The following is a 24,968-nucleotide window of genomic DNA, read 5'->3' on the forward strand; positions in this document are numbered from 1 at the left end:
GCGCCAAAGAAGCGTCACCCGGCCCGCTATTTCAAAGAGAGAGGCGGGGCGAGTGCGACAAGTTCGGAGGCTGGGGCGGGGCCGGGCCCTCGAGCGCGCGCCCGGCCAACGGCGACCCGCCCAACGTCTGCCGAGACCACGCCTTTCCTCTAGTCAGTTCGGATAGGTGGAAAAGAAAGGGGCGGGATTTGAGTGCAGCCAATCACCTGTAGAGAACAGAAAAGGCGGGAAAAAGAGGACCCAAAAGGAGGCTGGAGGTGGCGCCCGGGAGCGGGAGAGGAGAGCAGGCAGCCGGAGGATTCTAGCTCCCAGAGGTGAACGCTGGTCCTCGTCCCTCGGAGAATAGGTGGTCCTCCTCCGGCAGCGTCCCCCTGGGGTCCCAGCACTTCCGCCCCTACGTCCCTGGAGGGAAGGCCCTGTTCTAAGAAGGTTGTCCCGTGAGTGGCGGCTGACAGACCAGACCCCAGTATGAGACAATGTGTCTTCCTGAGACAGAACTGAAGGAAGCCTAAGCAAGACTCATGTTATGGGAAATGACCCAAGTCAGAGAATATCTCAGCTATGCCTGGGCTCCCCACGGTCTTCTATGCCAAGGGAGCTAGCTACACTCCCTCCGGGACTCTCGTCTACAACCCTCCTCACTAGTGTCCCATGTCCTGGGGTCCCTAACCACTCTAAGGACCCGGCAGTTCTGTCACCCTCATCACCCTCATCCTGTATTCCCAATACCAGGGTCCTCAGAACCCTCCGGCCCTTATCAGCTCCTGAGACCTCCAACAGTCCTTGAGCCTACTTCCAACTTCTAGGACCTGGGTTCTCATTCCCAGAACCTGTCGTCCCTTACCCCAGCACCCGGGACCACCCAGCAAGTTCTCACCCCATATTCCTGACTACTGAAAACAGAAGCAGCCCCTTCACCCTATTCCTCTCTCTTCCTAAAGCTCCTAACAGCCCCTCGGTCCGTCCTTCCCCACCTTGGGAGTCCAGTTCAGGGGACCCTCAGTCTCAAACTGGCTCCCACTTCTAGACACCCAGTCCTCCCTTGACACCAGACGCTGACTCAAGCCTCCACCCTACCCAAGCCTGGGCCAATGTTCCCGCCTCCCAGCACCCCGACTCAGACATTCCCATTTGTGTTGTCTTGCAGCAGCTGAGCCCTGGGGTGGGCTTGAAGCACACAGACAGCAGTGCCCAGAAAGCAGCACCCAACACCCTTGCCCCTACCTCCCAGGACACCCAAAGAAAAGCAGCCACCATGCATCTTCCTGAAAGCCTGCAGGACCTGGCGGACAGTGAAACTGTGCGCTTTCTGAAGAGACCAAAGAGCATCTCGAGGGTCTGCGGAGGGGTGAGACCCTGCGGGTCAGGACACGGGAGAGATGAGTTCTCAGATAAGGAAGAGGGGTGGTCAGATAGGGAAGCAAGCACACAGGAGCCTAAAGCTGAAGCCCCCTTTTACTGAGGATCTGGTCATGCAACTAGCCGTTCTCAATACCAGTTAACTCATCACAAGGAAGAACCCCACAAAGTTGGGCATGATCTGTAATACCAGCACATGGGAGACTGCGCGAGAATTGTCATGGGTTTGAGGCCAGTCTAGGTGACAGTGTAAGGAAAAGAAAAAAGTGAAAAAGAAACCTTTAAAGGAGAAGAAAATACCCCTCCCCTCAAAAAAACCCACAATTTTGATAAATGGAATCAGAGCATTTGAAGACTGCTTGCCCAGTGGGGTAGCCACAAACCACATGAGCTACTCCAGTTCCAACTAATTTAATTCAAATAGCATTCTACATTCAGTTTGGCTATATTTCAGGGGCTGAGCTGCTGCAAGTACCTTGTGGCTTTCCCACTGAACATCATAGGTTCAGTACATTTTCATCATGCCAGAAAATTCCATTAACCAGCATCCATTAAAGTTAACACAGAAAAGGGCAGTACCACTGCATTCTATGAGATACCCATTCATTTTCCACTTCCCAGATGGGGATGGGGAAAACAGGGACTGAGGTCTATTTCAAACAGAAAAAGACCTACAGATGGGAAGAAGACAGTACGCAACAGATTCAGGCGTCAGGAGTGAGTGGTCACTGTCAGGCAAGGTGCTGAGGCTTTCTGTGCACCCTTTAGTCACTACCGTATCCCCAGAGAGACAGGACACTGGGAGAAAAATCCACAGTCAGCCCACTCATGCTGTGTGACCTTGACATCAAACCAATCACTGCCTCTCAGCATCAGTACAGAAGTCATCTATTTATACCTATGGGCTTAGCCTGCACTGCTTCCTTCTCTTTTAAATTATTTGAATGTGCCTTCATGAGTTTATGCGCACGACAGGCATGTAGGCACAGGTGAGGCTAGAGAGTTTCAGATCATCTGGAAGTGCAGTCAGAGCTGATAGCTGGGGCTTCTGGGAACCAAAACCTGGATCCTCTGTAAGCACAGCATCTTAGTTACTGTTCTATTGCTGTGAAAAGGCACCATAGCCACGGCAACTTATACAAAAAAGCATTAATTGAAGGCCTGCTTAGAGTTTCAGAGGGTGAGTCCATGACCATCAGGGCAAGCCTGTATGCATGCATGGAGCTGGAGCAGTGGCTGAGAGCCTACTTCCTATCTGCAAGTTAGAGGCAGAAAAAACAAACAGGAAAGGCATGGGTTTTTGAAACCTCAAAGTCCACTGCTAGTGACACACCTCCTCCAAAAAGGTCATGCATCTTAATCCTTACCAAATAGTCCCACCTACTAGGGACCAAGCATTCAAATATATGAGCCTGGCCAAGACATAGTGGTACACATCTTTAATCCTAGCACTCAGGAAGCAGAGGCAGAAGGATCTCTGTGAGCTTGAGGCCAGCATAGTTTACAGAGCAAACTCCAAGACAGCCAAAATTACATAGAGAGACCCTGTCTCAAAACAAACAAAAATCAAACATGAGCCTGTGAGGGCCATTCCCATTCAAATCACCACACGCAGTACATTCTCTTAACCACTGAGCCATCTCTCACGATCATGCCCCCACACACCCTCTTTTACGTCTGGGATGTCTTTTGTATGTTTCTGTTGTTTGAGACAGGCTCTTAATTCTGTGGCCTAACCAGGCTGGCCTTGAATTCATAACAGAGCTTCTGTGTGAGCCTCCCTGAGTGTCAGGACATAGGCATGAGCCACCCATGCTCAGCCAGCCTGTTCTGCTTCTATTGTTTTCCCCGGACAGAACTGGCAACTGAAGCCCAACGATGAGATCTGGTTAGGGTTATGGGAGCAGGAACCATCCTTCTGACCTGGTTCTGCAGCGAGAGTCTCTCCAGGTTCCCAATCCATAGTATCTTCTCTCTGTCCTCTGGAACAATTCAGACCGGCCTAACTTTGAGTCTTGGCCTATGTCTGTCAGAGGGACAAACTACCCTGTTGGTTGGGCTGCCCCAGGCATAGCCAGCAGCAGCAGCAGCAGTAGCAGCAGTAGCAGCAGCGCCTTTCCTTCCCAGAAATGACCCTTTGCCTCAGTAGCTTACATGGTCAGACTGTGGCCTGTCACATCCATCTTCTCCGAACCCGTGTCCTCATCTGTAACAAAAGGGTCCAATACCCCCACTCCTGGGCAGGATTGCTGTGAAGATGAGACAAGGCAATACATATACACGCTGACTAGCAGGGGGCTGGCAAATGCTGAGCTCTCCTTAAATAGCAAGTATTGTCACTGAAATAATTCTCAACTGTGAGGGAGGAGAGGGCTGGAGGAACCTGGGATGACAGGAACTGGTGCACACTGTCTTTTATTGTGAGAAGAGGGGACTTACGACTGTCATACGCTGCTCCCTGGTGCCTTCTCTCCTCACCACAACCTATGACAAGGACATACTAATATGTATAATCCAAGGGGAAACTGAGACTCCCAGACAGAGGTTGAGTGATCCATCAAGGTCATTACCCATCAGATGCAGAAGTCAAACTCAGATCCACTCACTGTCTCCAGTGCCTGGAAAGGGGAAGCAAGCAAGGAGCAGGGAGCCCAGCTGGTACGGCCAAGGGCAAGCCAGGGGGAAGGCAGCCAGCCATGCCAGACCTTGTGGTCATGGACTTTGCCTGGGCTCCCATCCTCCCTCCCTGACAGTCTCCTTCCCCTGGCCTAGTTCCTCAGTGGGAGTCTCTGGGCAGCTGGTATTCGTGTCCTCCATGCTTCTTGCCAGCTGGTATCTGAACTCATGCATCTTTGTTCCCTTCCTGGAGACAAGTGAAGGAGGGTGCTGAAAGAGACTGGTCTCAGCCTTCAAGGAAATAGGATCCCCAGCTAGTTGATGCCCCTCCCCACATTTCCAATGCCCTAGGTGCCACTGTGGACTAACAGCCCCGGGGTCTGGAAGTCAGGAGGGCTGGACTCAAGCCCCACCCTAGAGCAGCTCTAACTTTAAGGGTCTGCTTCCTCTCTAGTGAGTCCTGTGAACCAATATTGTCCTGAGCACTTACCAGACCTGAGCCCCCACTGTTCTCCACAACATAAACACACTGGGAAACTGAGGTCCCAAGGTCTGAGTGACTTGCTCAGAGCTACACAGCTTTGCAGAGTCAGAAAGTGTGGCTCTTTCTGCTGTGTTGTAGTGTGGTAGGGAATTAGCAATGTGTACTTCCCTTTGTGAGGTGGTACAGTTCCAGGGAGAAGCACGGGTAGAAAGAATATGAGTTCAAAAATAATTGATGTGCCCTCCTGTTCTTTCCCGGCCTCATCTTGGCATGAGTAGTGTGCTTCCTCAAGACTGATCCTTAGCTCCCAGACCAGTGGTTCTCATCCTTCCTAGTGCCATGTCACGAAATCATTTCATTGCTACTTCATAACTGTAATTCTGCTACTGTTGTGAATCATAATGTAGGAAAGGTTGAGAACCATTATCCCAGTCCATCTTACAGCCTTCCTTCATGAACTTAACTATAAAGTACTCGGCAAGAAGAGAGACTAGTTATTTTGATTATAAAAGCAATAACTAAAGGAGAGAGACAGGAAGACAGACAAAGGCAGGTGATTAGGGAAGGACTTTTACCTCACCCCCCACACTGAAGGACATGGAAAGAGTTAGTTACTCTTCACACATTAATTGAGGTCCTACCTGCACTGCTGCAAACATACATACCCCTGCAGAACCTATCCCTGGGAATTCAAATCTTATCAAAATTTTCCTTTTTCTTCTGCACAACTTCCCATTGTTTACAGTTAGAGCCAAAAATGTCTCTGAATTCCTCAGGGCTCTGTTCTCCCTCCCAGCCTGCTCTGTGAACATCTCTCTCACCCTCACCCTTTATACAGTCTATTGGTCACATGACCCAAGAGAACTTCCCCAATACCTAGGTCTGGCCTTAGCTATCTTAGAACCCTTCCATGCTCAAAGAAATTCTTTTTTTTTTTCATTTTTTTTATTGATATTTATTGAGCTCTACATTTTTCTCTGCTCCCCTCCCTGCCTCTCCCATCCCCCCCTTCAACCCTCCCCCAAGGTCCCCATGCTCCCAATTTATTCAGGAGATCTTGTCTTTTTCTACGTTCTACTTCCCATGTAGATTATTTCTATGTAAGTCTCTCTTAGTGTCCACATTGTTGTCTAAGTTCTCTGGGATTGTGGTTTGTAGGCTGGCTTTCTTTGCTTTATGTTTAAAAACCACCTGTGAGTGAGTACATGTGATAATTGTCTTTCTGTGTCTGGGTTACCTCACTCAAAATAATGTTTTCAACTCCATCCATTTTCGTGCAAAATTCAAGCTGTTGTTATTTTTTTCTGCTGTGTAGTACTCCATTGTGTACACGTACCACATTTTCCTCATCCATTCTTTGGTCGAGGGACATTTAGGTTGTTTCCAGGTTCTGGCTATGACAAACAAAGCAGCTATGAACATATTGAGCATATGTCCTGCTCGAAGAAATTCTAATGAGGGGCTAGAGAGATGACTCTTGTTTTTCCAGAGGACCCAGGTTCAACTCTGACCACCCAAATAGTGGCTCACAACCATCCTTAACTCTAGTTCCAGGAGATCTAATCCCTCTTCTGACCTGAATGCACCAGAGACACAAGTGGTACATGCATACATTCAGGTTAAACACTCATACACATAAAGTAGATCTGTAGATCTTAGAATTAAAAAAGTCAAATGAGAGTTTTAACTGTCACACCTCCTTGAATGTGATGTTGAGGTCTTTGAACACTAGCTCTTCCCACCATAGATATCCTGCATATCAGATATTTACAATTCACACAGTAGCAAAATTACATCTATAAAGTAGCAACTAAAATAATTTTATGGTTTGGGGTCACCGCAGCATGAGGAGTTCATATAAAGGGTCACAGCTTTACAAATTATAGGCATGTACCACCATGCCTTGCAAAACTCCCTTAACATCCAGATCTCAACTTACTACTTTCTAAATTCAGCCCCAGAACTTTGGTTTCCACCCAAACTTTAGCTCTGGTCCACTCTCCTCTGACCTGACTCCCCAGCATGCATGCAGACTTACCAACTCTCCACCACCCGAAGGCTTTTCCCACACTGACAGCTGATCTGCCCTGCCCTGCTCACAGCCTTCCAAGCAATGGTCCCACTACTCAATGCTTCTCATCCTGTAGCATTCCATGAAGAATGCCCGCTGGACCAACTTCCCTTTCTACCCAGTAGACACACAAAGGTTCCTTCTATGCCCGATGGGGGCTTCTGTCTTTCACAGGTTTGCGCTGATAGGAGCCTCTGCTCTCAAGGCTGGCTCCAGCATGAGCAGACCATGAAAGATGAGGAGCTGTATGGCTGGGGTCCGAGTGGAGGCTGGGCTGCTCACTAGCTGAAAAAGTCATCCAGCTCCTTGTCCTCTGTGCCTCAGACTTATTATCAGAAAAGTGCCTCTGTCGTGGGTGGTTACAGTGTCACCTCAGAGAATGCAGGTGCACGGGCATGGACGCAGTTACTACGGCAGTGCTGCGGTGCTTTTTAACTAGGTGTGGTGTTCCATGCCTATAATCCCAGAATTTGAGAGGCTGAGGCAGGAAGATGACTATGAGCTCAAGGTCAGCCAGGGCTGCTTGTGAAATCCTGTCTCAAAGAAAAAAAAATCCCAAAGTAAAATGTCAGAATGTTGACATTTTAATTCTGTAATCAGTACTGCATATCTGTTACGCCCTTGCACATTTTTGGTATATTTTGATTATTTCACAAGTTTATTTCAAAAAATGAATTGGGGAAGAGGGAGCTAGAAGATGGCTTGGCAGCTAAGAGTACTTGCTACTCTTGCAGAGAATCTGAGTTTGGTTCCCAGCACCTACCTCACAACTACCTATAACACCAGCTCCAGGGGATCCAATACTTTCTCACTTCCACAGGCAAGCAGGCACACACACACGCACACAAGCACACACATAGAGCATAGACATGGCCAAACATGCATAATTTAAAATCCTTTAAAAATGATTTGGGAGCTGAAAAAATGGCTCCACTGTTGTGAGTACTAGCAGCTATTCCAGAGGTCCCAGGTTCAATTCTCAGTACACATAGGGTGGCTTGCAGACCATCTGTAACTCCAGTTCTTGCATGGGCATTGCATACATGTGGTTTGCAGACATACAAGCAGACAAAATACTCACACGTGTTAAATTAATAGATTTAAAAGTTAAAAAGATGAACTGAGTAGTGATGGTGACACGTGCCTTTAATCCCAGCACTCGGGAGGCAGAGGCAGGCAGATCTCTCTGAGTTCGAGGCCAACCTGGTCTACTGAGAGAGTTCTAGTGTAGAAGGAACAGCGGGTACTTCCCACTGCCTGCCTGGCTAGCTTTACCCAAAATAATTACACGGAAACTGTATTCTTTTAAACACTGCCTGGCCCATTAGTTTCAGCCTCTTATTGCCTAATTCTCACATCTTGCTTTAACCCATATTTAGTAATCTGTGTAGCACCACGAGGTGGTGGTTTACCGGGAAAGATCCTAACCTGCATCTGTCTTGGAGAGGAGAGTCATGGCGACTGCCTCATTGCCTTCTTCCCAGCATTCTGTTCTGTCTACTCCACCCACCTATGTTCTGACCAATCAGGCCAAGCAGTTTCTTTATTAATTAACCAATGAAAGCAACACATAGAAACAAGGCCCACCTACATCATTTCCCCTTTTTCTGTTTAAACAAAAAGGAAGGCTTTAACAGCTAGGGATACATAGAGAAACTCTTTCTCAAAACACCAAAATAATAATAATAATAAATTAGCTGGGCAGTGGTGGTGCACTCCTTTAATCCCAGCACTCAGGAGGCAGAGGCAGGCGAATCTCTGTGAGTTCAGGGTCAGCCAGAGAAACCATGTCTTAAAATAAATAAATATTTATTGGGACTGAACACTGTAGGAGGAGGCCACCTGTTTGTTCTAGCCACCCAAAACCAAAATAACCACACAGAAACTGTATTATTTAAATCACTGCTTGGCCCATTTTGCATTAGCTTCTTATTGGCTAACTCTTACATCTTAATTTAACCCAACTCCATTAATCTGTGTATCACCACGAGGTCCTGGCCTACCAGCAAAGTTTCAGCACATCTGTCTCCAGTGGTGGCTCCATGGCTTCTCTCTGACTCTAACTTCTCTCTCCCAGAATTCAGCTTAGTTTTCCCCACCTAGCTCTGTTCCCCTATAGCTTTGCTATAGGCCCAAATAAATACAGTTCTTGTATTTATCAATGGTAATCACAGCACACAGAGGGGAATCTCACATCAAAACACAGCTCAGTGGTAGAGTGCTTCACTAACATGAAGAGGCCCTGGTGTCAGCCCTCAGCACTGGGTAGAAGGGAGTGGAGGGGAACACCTCTTAGTAGGTCTTGTATCCTGAACAAGGGTGGTAGCAGGAGAGTACAGAACAGAGAGCAAGGGTGAGGGACAAAGATCAAGTTAGCTAAGGCAAGAGTGCGTTGGAAGCCAAGGTGATGGGCTAGAACTGGGACACTGGGGAGCCTTGAGGGACTGCAAGCTGGAAGAGCAGAGGGGAGACTGGGGTGAGGGTAGGGAAGGGATGAGGCCAGAGCCTGGACAGAGGAAAGGAGATGAAGGGCAGACACAGGGCTCTGAGGCAGTATCAGGAGGGGCCGCTGCAGAGTGTTACCCAAAAGGAAAGGCATCTGGGAGGAGGCACTCAGTTCCACCCTGTCTGCTGTGGTTCACAGGTCTTTTCCCTGGTCATCTTTTCCTCTCTACTAACTGATGGTTACCAGAACAGGACAGAGTCTCCTCAGCTCCACTGCGTCCTCAACAGCAATCACATGGCCTGCACCTTTGCAGTAGGAGCTGGCTTCCTGTCCTTCCTCAGCAGCTTGGTCTTTCTTGCCCTAGACGCCCGTGAGAGCCGCATCACAGGCAACCGCTTTAAGACAGCCTTCCAGCTCTTAGACTTCATCCTGGCTGGTGAGTGCCAGGGGACCATGCAGAGCTACCCTTCTGTTCGGCCCTCCCAGGCTCCCCAGTGCCTACAGGTCACAGTCCTGAGTCCACCCTGCCAAACCTGTGCCTGATGGTCCTCCCACTGTGAGGGTCTGACACCATGGTTCCTCCCAGAAGCATCTTCTAGTCCTTCATCCTTCCCATCCCCTCCTTGCCTGTAGCCCAAGCTGCTTCTTCCTCTCATTTCACTCCCTGGCTCACTGAACACAGCCTGGAAAGCCCACCCCATGGCAGAAATTTGATTCAGAGCACTGAGTCAGATGGACCCTTAGTGAAAGTTAGGATGAAAACTCTACCTTGCAGGGGTTTCTGGTGTGGAATGAGTTAAGGGATGCCTAGAGTCATGTGGACACCTGCTGAGCACTTCCCACTGTTAGGTACACCATTAAGGTATGAGCATCCTCTTCTCCAGTTCTAAGACAACCCTTGGGGTAAGTCCTGCTCATCTTATTTTACAGGAAAAGCAGAGGCTGAGGTAATCATCTGACTGAGCCACTGCTGCCCAGTAGATGGCAAGCCCTGTGCTTTATAACTGTGCTGTGGATCTATAGAGCTCAGCACACAGATATATAACTCTATACCATGCTGTAGAATCTGTAGAGCTCGGCACACAGAAAGCCCACATTTTATACCCAGGCCCTCAGATCCTCTTTACACTACCTCTCTTCCCCTCCCCAGAAGCCATTCCCAGCTCCTCAGAGCCAGAGACTGCTTCTGTCAGAGAAGCTCTTCACTGAGAAGGGGCTGTCTTCTCTCAAGGCCCCCAGCACAGAGATGTGCCTGGCCTACAGGAAACTGGGCTTCTTTGAGACGCTGATGAAGTTGACACTACATGTAGCTTCAGCTCTTATTAGATGTGGGAACGCTACTCCAGAAGTTGACTTTTGGGGACACCTGAGGGATTTAGATTAGGACCGGGGGTAGAAGCGGTGTCACAGGACCCCCTAGCCCATCCCTAGCACACCTGGCCTGTGCCCCAGCATGCTTACCCACCTCTTTTCTTCCCTCGCCCCTCTAGTCATCTGGGCAGGTATCTGGTTTGTGGCCTTCTGCTTCCTAACCAGCCAGTGGCAGCATTCGAAGTCCAAGCATTTCCTCTTGGGGAACAGCAGCGCCAAGGCAGCCATTGCCTTTGCTTTCTTTTCCGTCCCTGTCTGGGTGAGGACAAGCCCTGGCACCCCTCCAGGGTGGGTTGGGAGGGCTACAACCAGGACTCTCCCTGGGCCTCTGCTGTCATCCTCCGAGCCTACCTTCCTTAGACATCCCCATCTCGGGTACTGTTAGGCAGTGAGCAGACAGCTATCCACTGCATCCCCTAGGCCAGTTCCTGGGTCTCCCTGTCTTCACGTTCCATCCCAGCCAACTTAAATCCTACCCTTTCCTGCCCACAGATATTCCAGGCGTACCTAGCCTTCCAGGACCTCCGAGATGAGGCTCCAGTCCCCTACAAGCGCTCCCTGGATGAGGGTGCTGTGGTGCTGAACACCCTTTCCCCATCATCCACCACTAATCTCGCCAACCCTCCCACCACAGGCCCCAACAGTGTGAGTTACACCAGCTCAGCCCTGTCCCCCTACCTGACTACTCCAAAGGCCCCCCGCCTGGCTATGATGCCAGACAGCTGAACAGCCTTATCTACGTCAGTAAAGAGCTCCTTCTCCTGGGGGGTTTCTGAATAATCCTGTCCTCTGTCTGTTCCTCTCTTCCCTTGAGTTGCAGGGGGAGGAGGGAGACCCCCCTCCCGATAAAGGTTACATTTCTGTGCTACCAAGTACCAATCACGCTGCTGACCACAGGTCGGAAGTGTTGACAGGCGGGAAGCCCTGCCATGTCTCCTGTACCCTGAGCCCACACTGGCCTTGGAGAGGAGGCACATGGGCCTTATACTGCAGCTAGGGTTGAGGCTGAGAGAGAAAAAGACCTTCTTCCCCCAGAGCACCAGAGAGAAGGTGCAGCGCTGACCCAGCAGCTCCAGCTCTTCACCCCAGAGACAAGATCCTCAAGAGGTCAGGGCACCAAGTCCATGATGAGAGTTAGATCTGCGTCTTCAAACACATTACATCTGGCCTGGGAAAGAGGCAAGTGTCTCCACTCCACACCTCCAGGGTCAACAAGCTACAGACCTGCTAGGAGGGATCAGGGATCAGGCAGGTGGCACCTTGTGCCAGAGTGTCAGCCTTTCCTCACCACCCAGCCATGGGGCTGAGGATGCAGAAATTTGCTCAAAGCTACATTGAGAAAAGAAAAAATAAGGCAATTTTAATATATTTCATTTAACTTAATATATTCAATGTGTCACTGTTTCAACGTATAGTCAATCTGAAAATTCAGTTTTTCTTCTTTGTAAGTCATGGTTTGACTGTGGAGCTCAGGCTGACCTGGAAATTACTCTTCCCCAGCCTCAATACTGGGATTCTAGGCAAGCCCACCCTTCCCAGCACTGTACACTCCCGCTGCCTCTTACATTCGCTCTCACCATGAAACTCCACCCTGTGCCTCCACTCACAACACAGTTCACTTGGCATCGCCACATCAGGGGCTGGGTGGGCACCAATGGCAGCACCACTCTTGATCCTCGTGCTGGGTTCTCTGAAACAGCTAAAACATCTTTTTTATCGATGTTATTTGGTTTGTTTTTCTATGTGAACTTGGTGGATAACAGACTTTTTCTTTTAAAGTAGGATGCTAGAGCTGTAACTCAGTTGTTGCACTTGCTCAGCATGCACAGATCCCTGGGTTCCTTTAATCTCTAGCATCACAAAAACCAGGTGTGAGAGTGCAGCCATCTCTCAGGAGGGGGAGGCAGAAGGATCAGAAGTTCAAGGTCAACCTCAATACTAAGGGATTGAGGCCAGCCTAGGATACATCGCTCACACACACACACACACAACCAAACCTGTACAAGGGCTGAGGCCGGCATGACCTGGAAAGCATTCATTTGTAAACTGAACAAAGATGCAAGTTATGAGGTGAAATTTAGACTCTGGTATGTCCTTTGAGGGCACAAAAATCACAGAGCCTGGTCCCATGGAGTGGAAGAAAACAGCAGGGTGACAGGAAGCACTCTGGCCAGGGAAGCAGGCTGTCATAAGCTGGACGGTCTTCGGCATGTCGTGCAGTTTCTCTTAGACGGATTGGTTCTCAACCCGTGTGCAAGGAGGCATCTCAGAGATAAGCAGTCAGGGCCCTGCCCACCCTGCGCTGGTGTTGTCAGGCTCTGGGCAACACTCTTCTCCCCAGAACACCAGGGCTCGGGAGAGAAGTCCAGGAACAAGCCGTCGTTGTCGCCCCCCCTCCTGTGCCTCACTCTTCTCATTTATGAAGTGTTCCTTCCTTGGGAGACTCGGCCAAATGAGAACATCCATGTGATATCAGGGTATAGCGAGTCCTCTAGAAAAGTTATTGTTCAAAGAACTGGAATTGGACACAACTAAGAACTGGGAAGTTCTCAAAGGACAAATAGGGAGGTTAACTGAGCCAAGTTTCAAAATCCAGATGCTGACTCAATGAAGGAGTCACTTGCCTGGGAGACATACATGGCCCTGATTTGAGCCCCAGCACTGCAAGAGACAGACAAAAATGACCCTGCCACTGAGGAGAGCCAGGCAAACAAGGGAAGTTGGAAACAGCCAGGTGTGGAGCCCATCTCAAAGGAGGCCAGAAAGAATTCGTTTGCTTTTTTTTTTTTTTTTCCCGACAGGATTTCTCTGTGTAACAGCCCTGTTCTGGAACTTGCTTTATAGACCAGGCTGGACTTGAACTCACAGAGATCCACCTGTGCCTGCTTCCCAAGTACTGGGATTAAAGGCATTCACTACCACACCCTGCTTTCATTTGCCTTTTAACTCTTAAAAACACATACAGTGTCAGCCCAGTAATAAATGGTGACAGTCCGTAGCCAATTTCTAGCTATGTGGAAAAATGCAGGCATTTCATCTTCTCAGCTCCAGCCATCTGCTGCTATCTAAAATGAGGACCGTCGCTGCTGAACTCACCGACTTCTTTTAAAGAGGCTAGAAATTCAGACTGGGATATAAAGGTCTGGTTTTTAAAAGCTTTTTTTTTTTTCTTCTTTCTTTCTTTTTTATAAAACAGTATCAAAATGTCAGGGTTGAGGGATAGCTGGAGAGATGGCCCAGCAGTTAAGAGCCCTGGCTACTCTTACAGAGGACCTGACTTCAATTCATAGCACCCACATGGTGGCTTGAAACTGTCTTAACTTCAGTTCCAGGAGACCTGATGCCCTCTTTTGGCCTCTGCAGACACCATGCACACAAATATTACCCAGACGCACATGCAGGTAACACTCATACACATAAACAATGTTTTAAATGCCAACTGAGAGAAGGATGAGGCTGTCCCTTCAGGTGTAGGCCATGCATGTTCTTCAAGGTCCTCTGTGGTAATCAGGTCGAGAGTCATCAGGCAGTTTCTGTATCAAAAGAAGAATAAGATTCTCCCAGCCTCTTCCCTGCAGAACCTCGAGGTTTCAAGGTGCACTAGAGAGTCCTGGGAAACCCATTTCTCATCTTCCTGTGCCTTCAAGATCTCTGACCATCCCCAGATGGTCCATGTGCAAAAGTAGAAGCCAGGGCCCAGCACAAACCAAAGCGAGCAGGGAACAGCAGAGAGGACAGTTTTCCTCAGTTTATTTCAAGAGAACAAAGAATCAGCCATCAAATTCTGTACAAAAACATGGTGTTAGAGTGTGGTGACCAACAGGCCAGCTAGCCTCCTTCCCTTGCCTAAGTCCAAAGCTTCCCCTAATTTAACAAAAACAGGACCCAACCCCCTACCCTCACACACAAAAAGCTAACAAATTCTGGAAAAAATTATGAAAAATTAGGGAGACCCTCCTTAACTTTCTTCCTTCTTACTACCAATCCAGGGACTTGTGGGGAGGATCGCGGTCACAGCCAAGGTAGGCAGGCAGGCATTGGCAGACGTAGTGTTTGGCAACCATGGGGCTGGGGTGGGATCTTGGAGGGAGACAAGTGGCTTAGAGAAGGAAGTAGACCTCCACTGGCCCTGGTCCAGAGAACACTCAAAACACAGTTTATAAAAAATCAGGGCCAGGGTAGAAGAGAAAAAAGTCATCAGAATCAAAAACTAAATAGTGGAAAGATTTGTTTTTTGTTTTTCTTCTCTAAAAGGCAAAAGGCTACAAACAGCTCAGGTCCTGACCTCCCCAGGATAGGAGTCTTTCACCGACCCCAAAACCCAGCTGGAGGGGTGGGGAGCCAGGAGAGGCGAGCGCTTTAAAAAGCCAACTCTGGATGAGAAGGCCTTGATCTTGAGCAGCCTTCTCTGCCTCCTGCCCTGCCTCGGTGAAGGCTGGTGAGGCCAGGGCTATGCCGGTAAGCTGAGCTTCTTCCCCTTTAGGACTGTGGAGAAAGAGACAAGGTGAGCCTTCCACCCTACAGGCAACCTCCCACCCTGAACAAGGTCCGCTCATGAGCTGTGCAAGGGGAGGGAACCCCAGGACTCTACATTCTCAACAACCAGGTTGAGTCTAGATCAACCAGGGGGTAGAACCAAGGGCTGAGCAGAGGGGGCCAAGAGCAGGCTTTGTTTTCAGTAGTGCTGACTATACACATGGATCAGACAGCCTAGCAGGGTTGATGGGCAGGACAACCCCATCCAACCTTCCAAGCCTTAATTCTAGGGCCTGGCAACAACCTGATATCCAGGCTCTTGTCTCTATTGCCCCAAACTGTGTTTTTGTGATGCCTAGGCTGGCCTCAAACTCGACACAATCCTGCCCTAGCCTCCACAGCCAGGATTACAGGCCTGGTCTTACTGCCTCTTTCCTTTATATGCTGATTCCTGGTCTTCAGGTGCCTTCTTAAACATCACGTCCAAATGCCCATGGCCCTGACTAAGGCAGGTCTCACCCTGCTATCGCAGTGCCCCAAGAATCCATGCCTGCCTTCATGTACTCTGTGTTCCTCTCGTCACTAGGTAGCTTCCCTTTACGGGCCATCTTCCCCAGGAGGACCTAAGGGAGGAGAGCACCTCAACTACTTCTGCCTTCATGGCTGAGCCATGGACATGGCAGATACTCAACAAGTTTGTACAATAAAAATAATGAATTTCACCCTCAAGAGTCCTTGCTTTGCCGATCTCCACATGTTGAAATATAGCCTGAGAGTCAAAACTCAAGCCCTGGGGAGGCAGGGTCTGGAATCTAAATAAGGGATGGTAGGCCTGGAACCCCAGAAGCTAGAAAAGGAAGTTCCATCCCCCAGGTGACATTTGGCTAAAGAATGACCCTGGGCCCAGGGAATACAGGACTGGGAACAGAGCAGGCCTTTCAGCCAGCCCCGCATCCTGGTTACCTTTGGTGATGTAGAGGTAGAAGAAATCGCAGTAGAGGACTGTCTGGACCAGGCCAGCAACAATGGCGATAAGGTCAAAAAAGCCCTCGAAGTGGTAGCGCCAGATCCAGTTGAAGAGATAGAGTGTGCGGTAGACACCCAGTGCGAACAGGTAGTGGCTGGTGATGGTCTCCGCCTCACCCGTCTTGCTCACCATGAACAACTGCGGCAGGATGGCCACTGACTCCAGGTAGATGGAGAAAGTCCAGAGGATCTGTAGAGGCCAGGGTATGGACAGGGTGAGTCGGCTGGTCAGCAGCGTCACGGGAGAAGCTCTCTGACCCGACCTAGCACTAAGATGAGCCACCATTCTGTTCTCATCGTGTGCCCTAACGCCCCCGTATACCAAGGAACTGAAGCCTGAGAGGGAACAGAGCTCGAGCAGCGGAGCTGGGGACCTGACTGGGGCTCGGGCCATGAACACTTGTCATCCTCATCTCCCGAGAGCGATGGAGACCCATTCCTACTCTCCCAGGATGCCACTGAATATCCACTCCCAACCCCCATCTCGGCAATGGAGGCTGCTCCTGCTCTCCTAAGGATGCCATTAAATATGTGACCTTTAAAGACCTAAGTCACACTACATTGGTGGCTTGCTACTGCTCAGAATAAAATCTAGACTCCTGACCTTACCCCACAAGGTCCTCCTGCCTGCCGAGGCCTCCCAACCTCAGCAGGCACTTCCTGGAAAAGGTCTACACTGGTCGCTCTTCCTTGTCTTTGGGATTGTTTATTTATTTTTATTTGTTTTACTTAAAATTTAAAAAAAATTATGGGGCTGGAACAATGGCTGAGCAGTTAAGAGTACTGGCTGTGTATCTAGAAGGCCTGGGTTTGACGGCACATGGCAGCTCACAACTGTAACCCCAGGCTCAGGAGACTTAACGCCTCCTGTTGGGACTCCATGCTCATTAGTGAAACTTGATGTGGGATTCCCCTCTGTGTGCTGTGAATATCACTGGCTAATAAAGAAACTGCTTTGAGCCTAGAGCAGAGCAAGGCAGAACAGAGCTAGGTGGGGAAAACTAAACTGAATGCTAGGAAAAAGAAGGTAGAGCCAGGGAGAAGCCATGGAGCTGCTGTCAGAGACACACATGCCAAAACATTGCCAGTAAGCCACAGCCATGTGGCTATACACAGATTAATGGAGATGGGTTAGTTTAGGATATAAGAGTTAGCCAGGAATATGCTTAAGCTATTGCCCAAACAGTATTGCAAATGATATAGCTTCTGTGTGGTTATTTTGGGAGTCTGGGCAGCTGGGAACACAAGCAGACTCCTACTACAGACACTGCCCATGACACATCCTGTCATAGCTCCTCTCTGTGCATCCTGCGTCTTGTTCACCTCAGGGTCCCCAGCACCTGCACGGCTCCTGAACAAGGAGGCGATTGTCAACTGGGGTGTACAGCTACAAAGGGCTGCCATGTGCACCACACGAGCCACCCTTCAGGGAGGAGGATGGACAGCCACTCTTATGACCAGGTCCTCACAGCTGTCTGAAAGTCCCACCTGGAACCATCAGCTGCAAACCTGAAACCTCCTCTCAGAGAACAAAGCCAAGTGGCAGCTGTGGCTTCTCCACAACTGTTTGGTTTGCAAGAAGGAAGTGAGAAATACCAGCACATGCTGGTAATAACCCAGGAACCTCTCTCTTACACCATGGGGCATTAACTGGCTTCAGCCTTAATATTTCAAGGTGAGTTCTCCTCCCTGGGGTTGCCCTAGGGGAAATCAAGTACGGCACACAAAAGCAGGCCTATGGCAGTTTATCTGTTCTGTGACATCTGAATTAGTTTATATTTATATTTAGTTTATGTATGTTAGTGTTTTTGTTATTCTCTCTTTCTCTATATCTGTGTGTGTGTGTGTGTGTGTGTGTGTGTGTGTGCGCATTTAAAAGAGGGCAAGGGAGAGACTCATGCAGGCCAGGCTGGCTGTCATCGAACCAAGATCCACCTGCCTCAGCTTCCTAAATGCTGGGATTAAAAGCATGAACCACCATGCCCAGCCAAGTTTTTTAAAATTTATGTGTATGACTGCTTTGCCCACAGGTAAGAACGTGCACTATGTCCATGCGTGGTTCCCACAGAGGTCAGAAAAGGGTGTTAGGCCCCCTGGAACTTGAGTTAGAGGGTTGGGATCCAATATGTATGTGTATTTGGAAACTGAGCGACATTCTTCTGAAAATGCTCTTAACACTGGCCATCTCTCTCCAGCCCCCTGAATTTCTTTTTAAGATTTGTTTTTATTTTTATTTATGTCTGCATGTCTATAGACGTGAATGCCACATATACACTGGGTGCCTGTGGAGGTCAGAAAAAACCATAGGACCCTGGAGCGAAATTTATAGGCAGCTGTGAGCTGTATGGTATGGATCAGGTGCTGGGAGCTAAATTCTGCAAGTTCAGGGAGTGTTCTAACTGCTGAGCTATCTCCAGCCCTAAGATTTGAACTTTATTTTTTTTAATTTTTATCATTCATTCATTCATTCGCTCATTCATTTCTGAGGCAGAGTCTCACTATGTACTCTTAGTTGGCCTGGAACTCAGTCTGTAGACCAGGTTGGACTCACACTCACTGAGATTAACCAGCTTCTGCCTCCTGAGTACTGAAATTAAAGACATAACACTGAACCCAGCCAGAGAACTGGATTTTTTTTTTTTAAAAGAGTATTTCCAGGCTAGGTATGGTGGTACAGGCTTGCAATCCCAGCACTTGGGAGGCTGAAGCAAGAGTATTTTTTCAACTTATGGCCATCTGGCCTACACAGCAAAATCTTGTCTCAAAAAGTTATTTTTCAGCAGGGCGGTAGTGGTACACACTTTTAATCCCACCACTCAGGTGGCAGAGGCAGGCAGATCTCTGTGAATTCAAGACCAGCCTGGTCTATATAATAAGTTCCATGACAGACAAGGCTATACAAGAAACTCTGTCTCAAAAAAAAAAAAAGTCATTTTTTATTCTCTGGGCGAAACAACTTTTAGAGCATACCACTGACTAGCACAGACTCAGACCACCCCTACGCCTACCCCGCCTCAGTGTCCCTGTGGCAGAGAATACATCAACACTCAGGTAATGCCCAGTCAGAGGCTGGAGCCCAGTCCCGGGCTCTCCCAGCACAACAGCCACCTTCCCAGTGGGCCAGGATTGGCTTTAGCCTGCACATTGTTTTTAGAAACGCAGTTTGCAGAGTGGCAATATCATAGCCAATAAGATTTATCCAAGGTTCAGTTATTGCTAATGGAAAACTTTGTCAACTGGGTGCACACCTTTAATCCCAACACACAAACTTGGGAGGCAGAGACAGGCAGATCTCTGTGAGGATCTCTCGAGGCCGGCCTGGTCTACAAGAGCTAGTTCCAGGTCAGCTAGGGCTGACTAGAAACTCTGTCTAGAAAACACACAAACAAAAAACCAAAGGGGGGAAAGAAAAGACTTTTCCCAACACCCCGCCATGACGGACTGAAACATAGTTGGCATTGGTAATTTAAAAAAAAAAAAGAAATATATTTTGAATATGTGGCTAAAACTCTGAAGTTCATAACTTTTCTGAGGACCAAACTGCAACTTCTGTTGAAAACCTCAACATAACTGACACTCAGGGCCGGCTGCCTGTGAGACAGGAGAGTGCTGCAGAGAGAGAGCGCTCCCGTGGATGGTGCCCTCCAGCCCATGCAGTGGATGGTGCCCTCCAGCCCATGCTGCTGCAGAGAGAGCGCTCCAGTGGATGGTGCCCTCCAGCCCATGAGGCATGAGCGGCAGGCTTAGCACACGCCCTCCTAAAAGTCCTCTGAGGAGCATAATATACAGACCCAACCAAAGGGTAAAAATCAAGACAGCCAACACCTCGAGGCAGAAGTGTCACACACGGCACCGGCCGGTCCTTCCCATCTCACGCCAGACATCACTCTATACATTACTCTCCGTACAGCTAGGAGGGCCCAGGCCCAGGCTCTATCCTGCACCCCAGAAAAGGATGCTGAGAAGCAGGGACTGACTTTCTCATTTTGTCCTCTTGGTTGTGTGTCCTTTTAGTTGTTAGCCTCTAATGGCTGAGCCAGCTCTGCAGCCCCCGACTTTCCAGTCTACAAAAAACGCAGGCACACATTTGCCCACAGTCCCACCACTGTCCAGTTAAAGAACAAGCTTCCAATTCCTGTATATCAACTCCAGAGAGCCTCTTTGTCTTCATATAACCAATTTGAACTCAGCAACTCTCACATGACCCAGTTCACAGTGGGGAAACTGAGGCATAGAAGGACAAGTCACAGGCTGAATTCATTATAGTAGAAGCAGGAGCTCCCAGTCAGGAGATGTAGCATAGCCCTATAATCCAGGCACTGAAGCAAGAGTTCTGTGTTCCAGGCCAGCCTTGGAGCCATAGTAAACCGCTATCTCAAAAGACCAACGACTGGTATTGTGGTTTAAGGGCAATGCACAAGGCCCCAGACTTTATCTCCAACACTTCTTGAAAGGAAAAATAAAAAAATAAGATGTAGATCTGGGATTCAGGATCAAGGAGCTTCACTCTGGAGTCCTGCTCCACATTCCTACCCCAGTCAGTCCACTCCTCACTGAACTGGGTATCCTTGGGCGTTCAGATGGTGGAAGGATCAGCTTCCTCATCTAAAAATGGGGTGCCACTCTATATGAGCTTAGCCTGCCACTGTATGTTAACTGTACAGAGCAGCACATGGCATTACCTACCTCTGAACCTAGGCTGAGCGTGGGGCTCCTGCAGAGGGAAACAGCTGAGAGGGTCTGCTGTCAGCTGCCACTCCACCCGACCACTACAGTCGGCTGAAACCTACCTCCAGAGGGGTGAAGTCATGATTGACCAGGAATGCCAGAATGGCTGTGGGAACAACGAGGAACTCCACCCGGAAAGTGTCGTGGTTCCCGTCATAAGTAGCTTTGAACTTGCTGTAGATCATCCACACCGTGGTAAAGGAACAAGCTATGTAGACCACCTGATGAGAGAAGGTGACAGGGCAGCTCACTCACAGGACAGCTCCATCCAGTAGGCTCACACATGGGAAATCGAGTTTCCAGCCTACCTCCCTCAAACCAGATGTCCAGACCCCACCCACCTCACTTCCTTCATGCCCAAATGTCTAGACATCAGTCTTCCATACTTAGACCCAAGAGTAGATGAGTCCCTCCTCCCTCAGACCCAGATGTCCAGACCCCAGCCCTCCTCCCTCAGACCAGAGCTCCAGGCCCCAGCCCTCCTCCCTCAGACCAGAGCTCCAGGCCTGAAACCCTGCCACAGGGGGCGCCGACTGTAGGTCTACCTTCATGCAGGTGTTGTAGAGTGAAATGTAGTTGGTGAACAGGTCCAGGTATCGGGCAGTAAACACCACAGCAAACAGGACCTGGCTCTTCCCTGAAATGCCTGGTTGAGACAGAGAACAAGGGGAGGGTACGGGAAGCTGAGGTGGGCTACTTGGACAATAAACTGAAGTGCAGCGCCTGGGCCGACCAGTCCGGAGTTGTCGCTCCCCAAAGGCCTTGAAGCCTGAGCACGGCCCTTTCCCACCATCCACAGCCAGGGGGCAGCCGGCCCCAATAATACTACAGACCGAGGCTCCGTCCCAGGCTAGGCCTCGCTGGAACCCTTGTCTCCTTCAGGGTCCCCTGATAGTCTGGACCTACGTTGAGACCTAGGGAGAGCCCTGCCTGACTTCAACCTCTCAGCCAGTCACCTTCCTCCCGCTCCCTTCCTGGCCTTTACAGTCCACGTCACCAACTCCCAGCCACCTCCCCGCCTGCCATGGCTCCTGGTTCCCAGCCCCGGAACACCCATAGCTGCCCCAAAGGGTGCTGCAGAAGGTTGAGCTGAGCACCCGAAACCACCCCCACCAAACTCTGTGCACCCCTTAGTCTAGGGAAAGAAGCTGACCCCCTAGTGACCCTAGATCTAGAAGGATACCCAGCAGGCAGTCCGGGAGGACTCTGTCCTGCCGAGCTTCTGCCTTCCCTGTGCCCCAGGGCGGCCCGCTCCCGCCCCCTCTCCGCGGGGCGGGGGCTCTCACCCGCACACGATCGGGACTTCCAGATTTTGAGCAGTAACAAGATGATGGCTAGGAGATGGGAGAGGTCTCCCAGGAATCGGAAGAGGTTCATGACTGGGGAGCTCGGGCAGGACTGAGCTGGGGGAAGATTGGCCGACCGGGCTGCCCCGGAGCTGCGGTGCTGCTGGGCTGAGGGCGGGAGAGGAGCCCTTCGGTAGCTCAGCTCCGGGGAGGGGGCTCTGGAAGGTGAGCCGAGGCCGGAGCTGGTGGCAGAGCTGGCAGGGAGAAAAGGGAGGAGGGCCAAGGGTGGAAAGGGAGGAGTCTGGGTTGGAGCTCCACCCCGAGGGCGGGTTGGTTCTCTGGCGCCCCCTGTCGCACGCCACCTGCCTTGCAGAGTCGTGCCGAATAAACTGTCCTCTGCCTTCTACTAATCTAGAATCCCACACTCCCTGCCCTTAGCAGCGCTTGAGTTCTGAACTCTAAAGATCCTGGAGCTGCTTAGGGTGATGGTGCAACCTGAAATCTTAGCACTGGAAAGATGAAGCAAAGTGATTCCCCAGTTACAGGCCCAGGGCTCCATAATGACAATCCATTCCCCCACAAATTAATACTAATACTACTAATAGTAACGACAACAACAACAACAATAATCCTGGAGATTAAGAGGGTAGACTTCTGGCTTTTTTGGTGTTCTCTAGGTCCAATTCAGTGAGAAGAGCCAGGCCTTCCCGCCACACCCAGTCTACTGCCTCTACAATCCCTTTCTTGGCAATCCCTGTATTACTCAACATTCTAACCTACAGCCACAATCCCGTTCTCTTTCAAGACTCAAACGTTGGGGCCTGGCTCTTTCAGAAGCAGTCCGCATCACCCACGTCCTCCCAGATCTTAGGACACAAGAAACAGGAAGTCTGATAAGATAGTTACAGGCTTGGTCTCAGCCTCCACACTCCCTCTTCTCCCACCCCCAGCATCCATCCTCAGGGGTTCAGGAGCGCCAAAGCACACTCCTTCCAATATAATAGAACCTAAGGACTGCCCTCCCAGAGGCAAAATGGGCAGGCGACTTTATGAAAGCTCAAAGGTAGGGTTATGAGGACGGCTGTGTCTGTGACAAAGCAGGACTGAGCTCTCATGGCTGTGAGAGACCATCTGGCCCCTCAGTGAAGGACTTGCTCAGAATCTGGACCTAGCATGAGGAAGAAGGGCGAAGGCCCGGACCTGTCATCTGAGGAAAGAAGGCTGGTATCTAGAATCCTAGTTCTGAAAGAAAGGGCCAGGCATTGAACCCCCAAGTTTGATAGAGGAGAGCCAAGGGTTGAAATTTTGGCAGGGTCTGGACCCCTGGGTCCGAGGGAGGATGGCTAGGATTTAAAACCCTGGGTCATAGGAAAGAGTGCTGGGGTCGGAGAAAGAACTGGACATCTAGGTCTAAGGGAGGAAGGAACTGGGGACCCAGCACCATAGGAAGAGGGCTGTAGGCTGAGATGAGAGGACTGGGATCCGGCCCCAGTTAGGGGCAGGGAGGCGGGAAGACTAGGATCTGGTCTGCTGGGTCTAAGGGAGGTGAGCTAGCATTTGGACATCTGATTCCAAGGGATAAGGGATTGGGAGTCTAGACCACTGGCTCCATGGCAGACATCCAGCTTGCAGCTTGCCTCTGGGGCCATAGAATTCACAGGATGAGTCTTAGCACGGCGGATGTTGAAGTCCAGAAGAGGGAAGGGGCAATTTCAGGAACTCCCAGCGCTCTGTCCAGGTCCCAAACTGTCTGTACCAGGCAATGTCCTTGTCCACCCACCTCTGCTTCCTCCCATTTCAACACAGCCCCTCAGTTCCATGTCCCATGAGGAAAACAGAGGCTTTGAAATAGGGTAAGGAGTGGCCCCCTCCCTCAGCCCTAACAGGAGGAGAGGTCCCTAGGGAAGCCAGGGGGGGCGGGCTGTGGGTCTCCTGGCAGGGAGGAACGGGGACTGAATGTTAATCGCATCCTGAGTGAGTGTGCGAGAACACAGCGAGTGTGTGATTCCCTCACGCTCTGGCTCCTGCAAGCCGTGGCTGCTGCCGCTGCCGCTACCACCTTCCGCCAGCGCCCGCAGCCTCCTCGGCCACCAGCGCCCTGTTGAGGGGTGTCAGCCTGGGTGGGTCCGCCTGGCCCCCAGGGGTCTCTCGTGCTACAGCCATCTGCTAGGTGAGGATGTGTGTCTTGGTGTCAGGCTGCCTGGTGGGGGGGGGTGTGTCTGTAAGGGCTGCGGCGGCCGGTAGCTGAGGGAGGAGGGGTCTGTCTGGACAGACCCTGAGCCTCCTATCTGCACCTCACAGCCCCCCAATCTGTTCCCTGAGCCCCCAAACCTGGATGGATGGTGTGCACCTGGGTTCTCTGCCTTCTGCCTGCATCCAGCCGAGTGTCTGTGTGTCCCTGGATGCCTGTGTCCTCCTGTCTGTCCAAACAGCCACTGAGAGCAGTGACAACGCGCCTCTGTTGGGGCCCTGCGCAAGCGTGTGTGTGTGTGTGTGTGTGTGTGTGTGTGTGTGTCTCCCTCATCAAGCTCCGGGGGTGTTGAGGGGGAATCCCAGGGAAGTGAGATATTGTGTGTGTGTGTGTGTGTGTGTGTGTGTGCATGTGTGTTTCTGCCTGTGCTTGAGAGTGGGGGCACGTGGGGGGGGGGCGTCTAGAGGTGGCCAAGCAAGGAATGGGCAAGCAGTCCCCCTGATAGGCAGCCTCACGCTCCTTATACAAACATACACGAGCCACTGGCTTCAGAGGTGACCCAGACAGACAGACAGAGACAAGGGAGCCGGTGCTGAGAGCACAAAGGGGATGCCAATAAGCTAGGGAGAGGTGATGGGACATGCCAGCCAGAGGAGGAGCCCGGACTAAAGCCGGCAGAGGGGGGCACCCCAGGTGGGCGGAAGGGGATCCCCATGGGGTCAGGCCGCAAGAGGACACCCCGACAGCCTCTGCAATGTCCGGGGCCCAACTTCCAGCGCAACATGTGTAGCCTCATCCTTGCCTAGTCTGGTGGCCGCAACCTTGGGGGACAGGGCAGGGCAGGATCAAGAAGAGGAGGGACAGAGCCGGGACAGGCAAAAGGTCCCCGCCACTGCCTGCGCTGCTGCTGTTGC

At 50.5% G+C, this 24,968-nt stretch overlaps 2 protein-coding genes across 4 annotated transcripts; one reads left to right on the forward strand and one right to left on the reverse strand.

Annotated features, from left to right (window-relative positions):
* The first annotated feature begins 143 nt into the window (after positions 1 to 143).
* Syngr4 (synaptogyrin 4) lies at positions 144 to 15,545 on the forward strand. Of its 3 annotated transcripts, XM_048443514.3 has the most exons (6): positions 145 to 314; positions 1,148 to 1,348; positions 9,175 to 9,412; positions 10,467 to 10,606; positions 10,840 to 10,992; positions 11,383 to 15,545. In XM_048443514.3, exons 2-6 carry the CDS (start codon positions 1,256 to 1,258, stop codon positions 11,407 to 11,409), a joined length of 651 nt encoding a protein of 216 aa, XP_048299471.1. In that variant the 5' UTR covers positions 145 to 314; positions 1,148 to 1,255; the 3' UTR covers positions 11,410 to 15,545. The 3 variants fall into 3 exon arrangements, with proteins under 3 accessions (XP_048299463.1, XP_048299471.1, XP_048299454.1); XM_048443506.3 differs by lacking the exon at positions 11,383 to 15,545 and having other exon boundaries at positions 144 to 314; positions 1,151 to 1,348; positions 10,840 to 11,127; XM_048443497.3 differs by lacking the exon at positions 11,383 to 15,545 and having other exon boundaries at positions 10,840 to 11,127.
* Positions 14,081 to 22,142, reverse strand: Kdelr1 (KDEL endoplasmic reticulum protein retention receptor 1). Its single transcript, XM_048443526.3, has 5 exons — positions 21,864 to 22,142; positions 21,123 to 21,223; positions 20,640 to 20,798; positions 15,787 to 16,039; positions 14,081 to 14,832 (listed from the first exon to the last, which is right to left on the reverse strand). The coding sequence occupies exons 1-5, from the start codon at positions 21,952 to 21,954 to the stop codon at positions 14,798 to 14,800; spliced, it is 639 nt and encodes a 212-aa protein (XP_048299483.1). The 5' UTR covers positions 21,955 to 22,142; the 3' UTR covers positions 14,081 to 14,797.
* Positions 22,143 to 24,968: the final 2,826 nt, after the last annotated feature.

This window comes from Myodes glareolus, chromosome 24, assembly GCF_982192425.1.
Source record: "Myodes glareolus chromosome 24, mMyoGla1.1, whole genome shotgun sequence".
Taxonomy (NCBI): Eukaryota; Metazoa; Chordata; class Mammalia; order Rodentia; family Cricetidae; genus Myodes; species Myodes glareolus.